Raw genomic sequence first — 15,000 nt, 5'->3', positions numbered from 1 at the left:
CCCGTACGCTCCCAGGCCTATGACTTATTACATCTTGTAAAAAAGTGGTTGCAGCCTGACACTCTGAGCCCGGCGCAAATGGTGGAAAGGGTAGTAGTGGATCGTTTTGTGCGCACTTTACCCGTCACCGTTCAACGGTGGGTAGGACAGGGTGACCCGAGTACCCTGGACCAATTAGTGTCCCTGGTAGAGCGGCATGTGGCTACGCAGGACTTGATACGGGACACTGAGACTTTGCGTACCGCCCGTCGGTCCGGCCCCTCCAAGCCTAGGGCCAAGGACCCACCGCCGACACCGGTACAGGAGTCCGCTACCATCCTGGCTGAGGCCGCGCCCGCCGTTCCTGAGGTCCGGAAGGCCATGTACCCTAAACGACAACTTGTCAAGGGGGTTTCCTTCCCTATTAGATGTTGGCGGTGCCAGCGGGTGGGACATATGGAAGCCCAGTGTCCACTCACCACGGAGCCCATGGATTGTGGGGTTACCCGGCGGGGTTCAATGTATGCTCAGGTGGTGTGTACCGCTGACCTGGTCTCCCCAGAGACAGAGCCCCACTTGTGCCAAATACAGGTGAATGGATGTCCGGTTACAGGATTGTTGGATTCCGGAAGCTTAGTGACCCTTGTGCGATCCACCTTGAGAGCTAAAGTAAAGGCCACAGGACGCACTGTGGGGGTGGTTTGCATACATGGGGACCGCCACGACTATCCCACGGGGATTGTCACCATCACAGCACCTTGCGGTCAGGTGCAACATGAGGTGGGACTTCTTAACACTCTTCCTTATGACGTGATCCTAGGAAGGGATCTGCCCTATTTTTGGACTTTATGGAGGGGACCCCCTAAGTCCCCTCAGATATTGGTCGGTCCGGGACCTGAGCCCTACAATCCTGAATCCGGGACACCTGCCGTAGGGGTCACGATGATAGGGACAGAGTGTGAACCCGATAGGTCACCCCTAGAGGTATTGGCAGGAGAGGCTGAGACGGTCGAGCCCATCCCGGAGTTGGAGGCGTCCCCGGATACGTTTGGGACAGCCCAACTCCAGGACCCTACGTTAATACATGCCCGGAGTCGGGTGACAGTAGTTGACGGGGTGGCACAGCTGCCCAGTGCCCAGGTAAGGTACCCCCATTTCGCTCTTAAGCAGGATTTACTCTACCGGGTAGATGAAATACGGGGCGTAGGGGTAGAACAGTTGGTGGTGCCCCAGCCGCATCGCCGGCGGGTCCTCGACTTGGCTCATAAACACCTGATGAGTGGCCACCTAGGGGTCAAGAAAACGCAGGAGCGAATATTGCAAAGGTTCTATTGGCCCGGGGTCTTTGGGGAGGTAAAACGGTTCTGCGAAACCTGCCCGGAGTGTCAGCTTACTGCACCCCTGACCCATTTTCGCAGTCCGTTGGTACCGTTACCCATTATAGAAGTCCCTTTTGAACGGATAGGGATGGATCTGGTGGGGCCCCTCGTAAAGTCCGCTCGAGGGCACCAACACATCCTAGTGATCGTTGACTATGCCACCCGGTATCCCGAGGCGATACCTCTCAGACATACTGCAGCAAAGCTTATAGCTCGGGAGTTGTTTGCTGTGTTCTGCCGGGTGGGATTGCCCAAGGAGATCCTTACGGATCAGGGGACCCCATTCATGTCTAAAGTGACCAAAGAGCTATGCCGGCTACTCCAGATCAAGCAGTTGCGTACGTCTGTGTATCATCCGCAAACGGACGGTTTAGTCGAGCGTTTCAATAAAACCCTGAAAACCATGCTAAGAAGGGTGATTTCAAAAGACGGGAAAGACTGGGATATGATGCTTCCCTATCTGATGTTTGCCATACGAGAGGTGCCACAGGCATCCACGGGGTTTTCGCCTTTTGAATTGTTATACGGGCGACATCCCCGGGGATTGTTGGACCTGGCAAAGGAAACATGGGAACAAGAGCCCACCCCCCATAAAAGTGTGATTGAACACATTTTGGGTATGCAGAACCGCATAAGCGCGGTCATGCCAATTGTGAAGGAGCACTTACAGGAGGCTCAGGCCGCGCAAAGCGGCCGCTACAATAGACAAGCCACCGTGCGGACCTTTAAACCCGGGGATCGGGTGTTGGTATTGATCCCCACGGCGGAGAGCAAATTCCTGGCTCAGTGGCAAGGCCCCTACGAGATAAAGGAAAGAGTAGGGGTGGTTAACTATAAAGTATTGCAGCCCGGTAGGCGGAAACCTGAACAAATATACCATGTCAACCTATTAAAACCTTGGCAGGAACGGGAAAGCCTGATGGCTGTTTTTTCCCCACCTCCCTCCTCTTCGGGTCGTTCACATCCGGCTCCAGCGACCTCCGGAGAGGACGAACCGGAAGTAAGGATTGGAGAAGCCCTCACCAAGCAACAGAGGCGAGAGGCCAGACGGTTGGTTCAGCAGAACCCCGATGTCTTCTCCGAGCTGCCCGGTAGGACCAGTCTGATACGACATGATATTGTCACCGAGCCCCACCTGAAGGTACGCCTGAAGTCATACCGGGTGCCGGAGGCTCGACGACAAGCCATATCGGAGGAAGTAAAGACAATGTTACGCCTGGGGGTCATCGAAAAATCCCGGAGTGAATGGGCTAGTCCGATTGTCCTAATACCAAAACCCGATGGCTCCTTAAGGTTCTGCAATGACTTTAGGAGATTGAACGAAATATCCAAGTTCGATCTCTACCCCATGCCCCGGGTGGATGAGCTGATTGATAGGCTGGGACAGGCGCGATATTTTACCACGCTCGACCTGACCAAAGGGTACTGGCAGGTGTCACTAACGGAGTCCGCCAAGGAGAAAACAGCTTTTGTTACGCCGGAGGGTCTCTTCCACTATGTTGTCTTGCCTTTTGGGTTACATGGCGCTCCGGCCACGTTCCAGAGGTTGATGGACTTAGTGCTGGAACCCCACCAGGCGTATGCATCAGCGTACCTGGATGACATCATTATTTACAGCTCCGATTGGCAGACCCACTTGGAACAGGTACAAGCGGTGGTGGACGCGCTTCGAACAGCCGGATTGACAGCCAATCCCAAGAAATGTGCATTGGGACTCACGGAAGCCCGCTACTTGGGCTACGTGATAGGCCAAGGAGTGATTAAGCCCCAAATTAACAAGGTTGAGGCGATCCAGAAGTGGCCTAGACCCCTGACCACGAAGCAGGTTAGGGCCTTCCTGGGTATCGTGGGGTACTACAGGAGGTTTGTAAAGGATTTTGCGGGACTATCAGCCCCCTTGATGGACCTTCTCAAAGGCAAGAAGTCCGTCATGGTGCGGTGGACTCCGCAGGCCGAGGACTCCTTCCGGGCCCTGAAGGGGGTCCTGTGCGGACAGCCCGTTCTGGTCAACCCTGATTTCCGGAAGGAGTTCATAGTACAGACTGACGCCTCGGAGGTCGGCCTGGGGGCAGTGCTGTCTCAGGTGGTTCAGGGGGAGGAACACCCCGTCACCTTCTTGAGTAGGAAGCTCACCCCTCCCGAGCGGAATTATTGCGTAGTGGAGAAGGAGTGCCTGGCGATCAAGTGGGCCTTGGAGTCCCTACGCTATTACCTGCTGGGACGGCAGTTTCGCTTGGTGACGGATCACTCTCCACTGGTCTGGATGAGGTCCGCCAAGGAACGGAATGCCCGGGTTACCCGGTGGTTCCTTTCTCTGCAGAACTTCCGGTTTACGGTTGAACACTGGGCCGGTAGGTTGCAGGGCAACGCCGATGCCTTGTCCCGCGGCCCGTGCTTGATGGCTGGAGTTCAACCCCGCACGCTTGAACTGAGGGGGGGGTATGTGAGACTGTGACCGGGGTTATCTATGACGGCCGGTATGTCTCGCCCAGGTTGTGCTCACTCCATGATAGAAAGTAAATCCACTATAGGGTTAATGCTGTTTCCCTACAGGCTTAAGGAAGGGTTAAAAGGAAACAGGAACGAGGGCAGGTGTGCCGGGTGTGGGGGAAGTGACCAGAACTTCCTGAGCCCTCTGCTGGAGAGGCACATGTATTTTGTTATGGACTTTTTGTTTGGACATTAAACACCGTGTGCTGTGAACCTTGATGCCTGGATCCCGTGTCTTCTGCTGCGCAGCCGACCGCGCTACCTCACAATACATATATTATATTATATTATATTATATATATATATATATATATATATATATATAATATTATATTTTAAATAATTTATTGCATATCCTGACTCGGACCTAGAAGTCTCCCCTTTTCTTTCTGGAGTCCTCCTAGGCCCAGCATGGATTCATTTTACCCTGCCTGAAAATGTAAGCGTGAACATAGCCTAAAATTTTCATTTTATATCTAATCCTTCTCCTGTTCTGCTCGGTTATATTAGCGTCGCTGTTCTTGAGTGTGCAAAAAGCATTTTGCAGAATAAATTGTATAAAAGCTCGTGGTGTAAAGTAAAAGAAATGGCCCGGAGGCTGGAAAGTGGAGAGGTCAATAAAGAGGCCTCAGTTCCAGGAAGCGTAAATGGGATTGGACTCTCGTAAAATACTGTGATGTGCTGAATAATATCAACATTTAAGGACGGTGTCGGAAGCCGCTTGGTACCCTTGAACTACTTTAAAAGCAGCGTTGGCAATTTTACTTGTCCACTTAAAGTGCAGCAGCATAATGATCACCAGAAATCGAGACAAATAGTCCTATCACCTACCATTTATTGGTTACAATATTAATTCTTTATATATTTTCGCATCACAATCTGTATTAGGCTAGGTCCACATTTCCGTTGTTTATTATCAGTCACAATCCGCCGCTCTGATATACAACGCAATCCGTTTGGCGGATTCCGTGGTTTCCCATAGACTTGTATGAGCGGCGGATTGTGACTGATGCCCTTGTGTTGCATCCGCCGCCCGACTGATCAGTCGTGGAACAACTGTCCTTGGGGCGGCAGGAACGCAAAGTGTGACGGTTTTTGAGCAGCGGAATCCTTTTGATTTTGCTGCGCATGCTCTCTCTCGGCGGCCGAACGATCAGCTGATCGTCCTACAGCCGCCTTCTGTGAGCGATCAGCTAATCTCCCGGTCGCCGGCTTTTGAGAGCGATCAGATGATTTCCCGGCGACTGGCTAATGAGAGCGATCAGCTGATCGGTCTCTCTCGCTCTCACATTTTACAATGGAATCCACTTTCTCATGACAATGAATTCAATCCTTGTCATCTGTTGTACGTACAATGCATCAGTCACAAGCGTCAAGCAATGCATGTGACTGATGCAAAACAACGGAAATGTGAACCTAGCCTTAAAAGAAGAAAAGTTTAACTTTTACACTGTCCACTAAGGCTACTTTACACATGTACTTCCAGATATAGGTGTGTGTGTGGTATGTATGTATGTATGTATGTATGTATATACATACATGCATACAATACGACTTCTTTTCAGGAGTCTCATTATCATTACAGGCAGGATACTTCCCTTAACAGTTATCTTTGTGCTCTTCAGTACAAAAGATAGGATCAGCATTGGACTATTTACTGTTAATATACATGTGAATTTCCTGCTCATGCCGGCAGCACTTACGCTGCAAGCTTTTCAAAATTAAAGTTGTTAAAGCCTGTGTGCGTGTGCGTGTGCGTGTGTGTGTGGGGTTTGGTTTTTTTTTTTAAATGCACATCTCTCGCTCTGTCTCTCTCTATATATAGATATAGATAGATCTAGATAGATATTAGATATATATTAGATAGATAGATATAGATAGATATTATATAGGGCGGCACGGTGGCTCAGTGGTTAGCACTGCAGCCTTGCAGCGCTGGGGTCCTGGGTTCAAATCCCACCAAGGACACCATCTGCAAGGAGTTTGTATGTTCTCCCCGTGTTTGCGTGGGTTTCCTCCGGGTACTCCGGTTTCCTCCCACACTCCAAAGACATACAGATAGGGACTCTAGATTGTGAGCCCCAATGGGGACAGTGTTGCAAATGTATGTAAAGCGCTGTGGAATTAATAGCGCTATATAAATGAATAAAATTATTATTATTATTATTATTATTATATTAGATATAGATAGATATTAGAGATAGATATTAGAGATAGATATAGATATATAGATAGAGATATCTAGATATATCTCTAATATATAAAGCTGAGTGTATGTGTATGTCCGCTAAAGGAATCTGAACCGTCGCATTTACAATCACGAAATTTTGGACCCAGGAAGCGTCATAGACTATGTTTTGACAGGAAAATTTAACCCCGTGCTTTACAGTTAGTCTTTAAAATCCTGCCGCCATTAATCTGAATGGAGGTGGGAGCTATAGGTTATTAATAGCAACTGTCAGTGGTTGCTATAGGAACAAAATAAACTGTTAGTTGAAGCTTATGCGCGAGGTTAATATAATGTCGGAGAGATGGATAGAGATACAGAAAAAGACAGACAGAGACACAGACAGAGACAGACTGGGAAAGAGACAGCCCAACACAGATGGGGAAAGAGACAGACAGACAGACACACACATAGAGACAGACACAGAGATAGAGAGAGATGGATAGACACAGAGATGGAGACCGATAGACTGATACAAATACAGACAGAGATAGAAATAGTCATACAGAGACATAGACAAGGAAAGAGACAGACAGACACACAGACAGAGACTGGGAGACAGACAGAGAGACAGTTACTATCCCGGTCAACGCCCGGGTTCTACAGCTACTATTATTTTTATATTATATATATATATTATAATATAATATTATTATACCTCTGTGGAATTGGGGTCTCAACACCTACATTATGCTAATTTCTTTCAGGTGGGTACATACCCCAAAATGTAATTATGCTTTTATGTAATAGTGATCCCATACAGGCTATGTATCTGGCAATGTTGCGAACGTGTTAGTATCTAGCATTAATTATACGTCTTTATCATATCATATTCCAGGGTGTAATCTAAAATTTCCTCCAAACGGTTTTTCTTTTTTACATTTGTGCAAAATGAAGATTCCATATGTGATTTTACTGCAATTTCTCATTCTTTCTAACAGTGATAGATATAGATATATATCTATTTAATTATATTCTTTTATTGTTTTTTGTTTTGTTTTTTTTTTAAATAGTGCTGAAAATGATAGGAGGTGTGACTGCTCATTTTTGTTGATTTTATATTACTGTATTTAGAAATGCAGAATTCCCAGTGTGGTCCGGGGAGAGATGGCTCATTTTATTGGTGTTTTTGCTGATGAGCCACATGGTCTTATTGTAAATGTTTGTTATTGTGACTTTAGCACTTCGTTGTTGTATAACACATTGGCTAAAAAAAAATATTATTTTTTTCCCTTTCTCAAACAGTTACCAATTACAACAATGTGTTAGACGCAAATTCTGATTCCGATGATGAAGATAAATTACACATAGTGGAAGAGGAAAGTGTTACAGATGCGGCAGATGGCGAGGGCAGCGTGCCAGAAGACGACTTGCCAACCGACCAAACAGTATTAGCAGAAGGCAGCGAAAGTGTGAAGCAAACTTCTTGGGATGATGAAGGTATTCCTCCTAAAAGCTCGAGGGAAATGCTGTGTTTTTTTTTTTTTTTTTTTTTTTTTTTTTTTCTCCTCCTTTCTTTTTTTGCGATTTTGACCATGTGCTCTTCACAAATATATATATATAATATATATATATATATATATATATATATATATATATATATATATATATATATATATATATATATATATATTATTATATATGCAAAAAGGAGGGGAGCCAGCACTGCTTATGAGTGGCATGTTCTTATACGGTCCTGCGCATTACACGAGACATTATGGTACGTATATAAATTATAAATATAGTGTAGGGACCCCCCTTATAGAGATTTGCCGTGACTGGGCAGGGGGGCTCAAATCATTGATCAATTATTTGCCAAAAATCTCATTGAATTGTCACAGTAGGAATGAATTTGTGAATATTACACTTTTTACCTTCTCATAGTTGCATGCCACTCATAAGCAGTGCTGGCTCCCTTCCTTATATATATATATATATATAATATATATATATATATATATATCTATATATATATATATATCGTATTTTTCGCTTTATAAGACGCACCTGATTATAAAACGCACCCCCAAATTTGGTGAAGGAAAAGAATTATTTTTTTTTTTCCTCAATGTTAAATGGGTTCCATTTTATAATGCCAGTGTCCGTCTAACAAATCATATAGGGTATATGTCCCTCATAGCCCCCCATCCTAAAATTATCTCCCTTAATCTGGATATGGCCCCCTTATATTGAATATAGCCCCCTTGTGCTGGCACACGTTCCCCTGTGCTGCCTATGGCCCCCTATGGATTGCACACGTTCCCCTGTGCTGCCTATGGCCTCCTATGGATTGCATACGTTCCCCTGTGCTGCCTATGGCCCCCTATGGATTGCACACGTTCCCCTGTGTTAGATATCGCCCCCATGCTGCTGCCCATAGGAAAATAAAACACTCTTTCCTTACCTCCTCCAGCGCTGATCTCCCTCCTGTTTCCCTCCGTGCTTCTGTTCCTCCACTTCCTGGTTCTCGGTGCGGTCATGTGATCGGCACAGCAGAGTGATATCTCTGCGTGCCTGATCACAGTGGAAGCAGGGACACTGGGGAGAAACGCTGGAGGGGGTAAGTAAAGCTTTTTTATTTTAGGATGAGCAGCAGCAGCATGGGGGCCATATCTAACACAGGGGGGGCATGTGCCATCACAGGGGGGCGCAGGGACATATAATATGCACCGCTCCCCCAGCCCGTCACTGCGGTGCGGTTTCAGCACCACGGAGATGGACAGTGGCTGTGCATACTATATGAGCGGGAGCAGGAGATCTAACGCTGCCGCTCGCAGCGTTCACCTGCCCCCAGCAGCGCTCCAGAGCTGCCTCAATCTCCCCTGGACCCTGCAGTGTGTGTGTGTGTGTGTATATATGTGTATGTATATATGTGTGTATATGTATATATATATATATTGTGTGTGTGTGTGTGTGTGTGTGTGTGTGTGTGTGTGTGTGTGTGTATATACGTGTGTGTGTGTGTGTGTGTGTGTGTGTATATATATATTATATTACACACACACTTATATCTTGCACACATATATACAGGGTGGTTCAAAAGTAGGTGGACAGTATGTGTAATAGGGTTATCAAACGTGATGTAAAGTGAAACTGGCTCAGTTGCCCTTAGCAACCAATCAGATTCCACCTTTCATTTTCCAAAGTCTTTGAAGAATGAAAAGTGAAATCTGATTGGTTGCTAAGGGCAACTGTGTCAGTTTCACTTTACACCATGTTTGATAACCCTATTACACATACTGTCCACGTGTATGTATGTATGTATGTATGTATGTGTGTAATATATATATATAATATTGCATTGCATTAAAACCAAATTTACCCACCTGTTATGCGTCAACAATTTTATGTGAAAAATTGAACATAAGTAGAGGGTAAAAAGTTTTATTAAATTTGTAGGAGCCATTTAGCAGATGCGATCACATAATCTATAACATTGAATTTTTTATATTTTTTTTTCCTTTGATCCATAACAGTCTGCAAATTTTTTTTTTTTTAATTGCTTTGAAATTAATCAGTTCTTAAAAAATTTAAAGAGAAAAAATCAAAATCCATTAAAGAAAATGAACCTCTCCATTGCTTTAACTAGTTAGTACAATGACAACCTATTCTGAGAATGTTCAAGAACTTGTATTCTGACATCCAAACCCCTTCATATTAACAAATAATATATAGCACGGTATGATGTGTCCACCTGTTAAAACAATATCCTTTTGCGAGACCCTTTAATAGCAATCTGTCATCCGCTCCCACGCTCCTTGCCGGTATAAACAGGTGTGTGAAGAGTCGGTTAGAGAGAAAAACCACAAAAATAGTAAAATAAAAAATAATTCTTCCAGGATTCCTACAGCAATCTATCCGAAATTCTGTAGTTCCTCTATGCAGGGGTGCACAGTCGGCGGCCTAGGCGGCGATATGCAGTCCACATTACAGATCTGTGCAGTGCTGGACTATGTGAGCACAGACATGATATTTTGTGTTCAGCAACTGCTTATGGGTCCCTGTCAGGGAGAAGTGCAGGAATGGGTAATAGGACTGTGTGTGGCCACTGTACCCCACCAAATTCCGGGAGAATAAATGGAATTGAATGTCCAATACATTTTTGCTTTATTTTATTGTAGCCCTGGGGATTTATTAAATGTAACAATGTGGTCCTTGGATCAGAAAAGATTGTGCACACCAGCTCTAAGGCTACATACGCACGCTGCTTTTTTTTTGCTGCTTTTTTGCTGCTTTTTTGGCTGCAGTTTTGTCAGCAGAACTTTCTGACATCTGACTTCCCAGCAAAGTCTATGAGAAGTCAGATTTGCTATGCGCACATTGCAGTTTTTGTCAGCGTTTTTTTTTTGTCAAAAGTTTGTGACAAAAAAAATGCAGCATGTTCATTCTTCCTGCGTTTTTGTCAACATTTGTCACCCATTGAAATCAATGAGGGCATCAAAAACGCAGGAAAAATGCATGCTAATCAAAAGTGGTGCATTTTACCTGCCTTTTAGCTGCGTTTTTGGTACCAAAAACGCAGGTGATTTGTCAGGAAGTGAGGTAACAGGCAAGTGGTCCCGTCCCGTCCTCCACGTGTTCCCCGAAGTACCGCTGTCCCCAGGGGAGATGATTATCATCTCCCCTGTGCGTGCACGCTGGGGACAGCGGTACTTCGGGGAACACGTGGAGGACGGGACTATCAGCAGCGGTGGCAGCGAGAGGGAAAAATCAATGTTTTCAGCTGCCAATGTCCATCCCCCCTCTCGCTGCCGCCGCCGCTGATAGTCCCGTCCTCCACGTGTTCCCCGAAGTACCGCTGTCCCCAGCGTGCACGCACAGGGGAGATGATGTGGAGGACGGGACTATCAGCGGCGGCAGCAGCGAGAGGGAAAAATCAATGTTTTCAGCTGCCAATGTCCATCCCCCTCTCGCTGCCGCCGCTGATAGTCCCGTCCTCCCCGTGTTCCCCGAAGTACCGCTGTCCCCGCACAGGGGAGATGATGGACCCCTCTCACTGCCACCGCCACCGCTGAAAGTCCCGTCCTCCACGCTCCGGTCAGCTCCACGCAGTAGCGCGATCAGCTGAGCTGTCACTGAGGTTACTCGCGGCCACCGCTGGATTCAGCGGTGGCCGCGGGTAACCTCAGTGACAGCTCAGCTGATCGCACGGCTGTCTTCAGTTGCTGTGTGAAGCTGACAGGAGCGGCGGTGTCTGCTGCTTCTCCGGTCACCTCCATGCAGCAGAGCTGGAAGCGACGCTGGACCATCCTTGATTACACCGGACATGGAGGGCTTTGTCGGGGTTAATAAATTGGTAATGAGGGAATGTATTTGTGTTTTTTATTTCTAATAAAGGATTTTTCGGGTGTGTGTGTTTATTTACTGTAATTTACAGATTAATCATGGAGGGTGTCTCGGGGAGACGCCTGACATATAGTTACATGGTTACATAGTTACTAAGGTTGAAAAAAGACCTAGGTCCATCTAGTTCAACCTTCCTCCACCAGTTCTACATTTGGTCACTAAGTCATTTATAACCAACAATGTTGTGTATACTGAGGAAATCATCCAGCCCTTTTTTGAAAGCTGTTATAGTATCTGCCATTACTACCTCTTGTGGTAGGGTATTCCACAGTCTGACTGCTCTAACTGTAAAGAACCCTTTCCTATTTAGCTGTGCCCCCTGGTCCTTAGTATTGTCTTCGGAAGAAATAAGTCATGTGCCAGTCCTTTATATTGACCACACATATATTTATACATATAAATGAGATCTCCTCTGAGATGTCTTTTTTCTAAGCTAAACATATTTAACTTTTTCAACCTGTCATCATATGGGAGGCCTCCATTCCTTGTAATAGTCTAGTTGCCCGCCTTTGAACTGACTCTAACTTCTGAATGTCCTTTTTAAAATGTGGAGTCCAAAACTGGATCCCATATTCCAGATGTGGCCTTACAAGTGATTTATAGAGGGGTAATAATACGTTGGGATCGCGGGATCTAATCTCTCTTTTTATACACCCTAGAATCTTGTTTGCTTTAGCAGCTGCTGCTTGACATTGAGTGCTGCTGCTCAGCTTATTTGTAATGAGAATACCCAAGTCCTTTTCCTGTTCTGTAGTCCCGAGTTTACTTCCATTTAATGTATACGCAGTTATAGGATTACTCCGTCCTAGGTGCATTACTTTACATTTATCAACATTAAATCTCTTTTGCCAAGTGTCTGCCCATTCTGACATCTTATCCAGATCTTTTTGTAATATTATACTATCAAGGTCAGTTTTTAATATCCTACATAGTTTTGTGTCATCAGCAAAGACTGACACTTTACTATCAATCCCATCCACAAGGTCATTAATAAAGAGATTAAAAAGAATCGGTCCAAGCACAGATCCCTGCGGCACCCCACTGCTGACTATAGCCCATTTAGAGAATGTACCATTTATGACTACTCTTTGTTTCCTATCTTTTAGCCAATTCCTTACCCAGTTGCATATAGTTTCCCCTAGTCCTTGCTTCTGGAGCTTTAGTATAAGCCTATTATGTGGTACAGTATCAAATGCCTTTGCAAAGACATGATTAATCTATGACTTATTGGCAGCTATGGGCTGCCAATAACTCCTTATTACCCCGATTTGCCAACGCACCAGGGCAAATCGGGAAGAGCCGGGTACAGTCCCAGAACAGCCGCATCCAATGGATGCGGCCATTCTGGGCGGCTGCTGACTGATATTGTTAGGCTGGGGGGCTCCCCATAACGTGGAGCCCCCATCCTGAGAATACCAGCCTTCAGCCGTATGGCTTTATCTGGCTGGCATTAAAATTGGGGGGGACCGCACGCCAGTTTTTTCTTTTTATTTATTTCTAATTTTTTTTTTTTTTTCAATTCAACAAGCTTTATGGGCTTGTTTGAACTGAAAAATACATGAAACAATTGTTGACAAAACTGCAGCCAAAAAAGCAGCAAAAAAGCACCTACATTTTTTGTGACATTTCCAGGCTCTCTCTGACAAGGTGCAGTTTTGGCTGCAGTTTTGGCTGTAGTTTTGGCTGCAGTTTGTGAACACGAAAAAGAAGCAGCGTGCGCATGTAGCCTAAGAAAACTTTCCTTGCTTGTTGGCTCATCCATACCTTTATAACGGTGACCTGCAAAGCATTCTGCCACTTTTTTAGATAGTATATGATTGCTGCAGCCATGCACCTTGGCTTCAGTGTTGAGGAAGGGTTTGGCTGTAGCGGTCCTGTGTTGTAGATGGACCTTTAACATCCACCGGCACGGAGCAGCGGACAGGCAGTGCAGGAGCGGCAGGGGGATAACGGGTAAATAAGACTTAATCATTTTGCTATTCTACAGAATTATTGCTCTGTGGCCCAATTTGATCTGTGGTCAAACCTATTTTGAGATTTTTTTTTTTTTTGCATACTTTTTTGTGTTTTCGCCCATGAAGCATTACGTATAAATAGGTCTCCTCCTATCAATGTCTCTTCAGTGAGCGTTGCCACCCCATAGGCATCAAGAATTTGTCACTATCTGCATGGAAGAAAAAAAATCTTGAAATTTTGTAGATCTCACTAAATCCCACAATACGTTGCCACGTCTTCTCCTGTAAAGGTCACATCTCTGTGACAATTTCATTATTTTAGGTTAGATGGCACTGAAAAGTAACACCTATATGGAAATAATGCCCTCCCTTCTGCTTTCAAGATGGCCATGAGGCATGAGGAGTGCCGTGGTTTGTCTAAACCTGACCTTCACGGTCTTTCCTGTGCTGTGAGATGGTAAAGGACGGGGAAACAAGGTTTAGACTTCTCCTCGCAATCCCCATGCCATTGCAGTGGCTGTCTTTAAAGCAGAAGGAATGAAATGCCAACCTGCTCAGAGGAGACCACAAAAGGCCAAAGGAGGACACCAAGTAGGGTGATAAAACATGAGGAAGGTATAGTACACCTTGGTGGAGGGTTGCTTTCAACAACCCCATATCAGGCTTCCTCCATTGAAATTGACGTTTTTCTCAATTTCTTTATAAATTCGCCCCTGTTTTCCCTTGTTTCTTCCAGACCCATTAGACCCATCAGAGCCTAGTCTTTTGACTTTTGTCTCATCTTTCCAAATCACCCGTTTCCATTCTTTGTATTTTTTTTTTTGTACTTTTTTGCAACCTCAAACTGATGCTTCTTATGATAATATTGAAGTCAAGGCATCTTCACTTTTTTTGAGGCCACAATAGAAGAATTGTGTAACGTGCGTCGGACGGTGCTTCCCTGGACATCTGTGATCTCACTATTACAAAGCATATGAGCCGCTTCCACTGTCATGTTTGTTACATTAGAACTGATAGACCTTGTGATGAGCCAACTTGTTGACTGATATTTTGCCTGGACGTCCCCTCTTGGCTTTTGAATGGATGGACGGACTTCATTTCTTATTCTTCCAACTGTCAATGGCACTCACATGATACAGTTTGGCAATTTTCTTGGCCGAGCGAACACTACTGATGAGGTGGATGATGATGTTTCTCTTTTCTTGGAAAATCTTCTTCATGGCTGCTCCTCGATTTGAACCAGTGACCTTTCACTTGGGAATCAACCAAATATCATACTAAGCTATTAAGGAAAGTGAGAACAGGTTGTAATTTGTAGTATGCAGGAGGAAAAAGATTTTTCCACAACCAGGAGCAAAACAGCAACAATACAGTGACATGGCAAAAATCTGCATAACTAATCATATGATAAATAGTTGAAAGTCAAATTTATGTATAGAGATATGAGACCATTATCTTGGCTATAAAATGAAGGCAGTGTCACATTAGAAGCTGTAGTGGATAGTGAAATATAAAGCCTGAAATTCAAAAGTTTAAAACATTGTTACCCATTTGCTTGTCGGTATAATAAAAATATTTAAATTTTATCTAATATTCATCCCCTTGGCTCTTTATCTATTTTTGC

At 45.0% G+C, this 15,000-nt stretch overlaps 1 protein-coding gene across 1 annotated transcript in view; it reads left to right on the top strand.

Moving 5' to 3' along the window:
• ZEB1 (zinc finger E-box binding homeobox 1) overlaps positions 1 to 15,000 on the top strand; it is a 198,753-nt gene that overhangs the window by 117,432 nt on the left and 66,321 nt on the right. The window contains exon 2 of the mRNA XM_075315503.1: positions 7,321 to 7,515. Coding sequence (XP_075171618.1) covers positions 7,321 to 7,515 — 195 coding nt within the window. The remainder of the gene's footprint in view (positions 1 to 7,320; positions 7,516 to 15,000) is intronic.

The sequence above is a fragment of the Anomaloglossus baeobatrachus genome, chromosome 6 (genome assembly GCF_048569485.1).
Source record: "Anomaloglossus baeobatrachus isolate aAnoBae1 chromosome 6, aAnoBae1.hap1, whole genome shotgun sequence".
In the NCBI taxonomy this organism is placed as follows: Eukaryota; Metazoa; Chordata; class Amphibia; order Anura; family Aromobatidae; genus Anomaloglossus; species Anomaloglossus baeobatrachus.
This window is presented reverse-complemented; position numbering and strand designations above follow the sequence as displayed.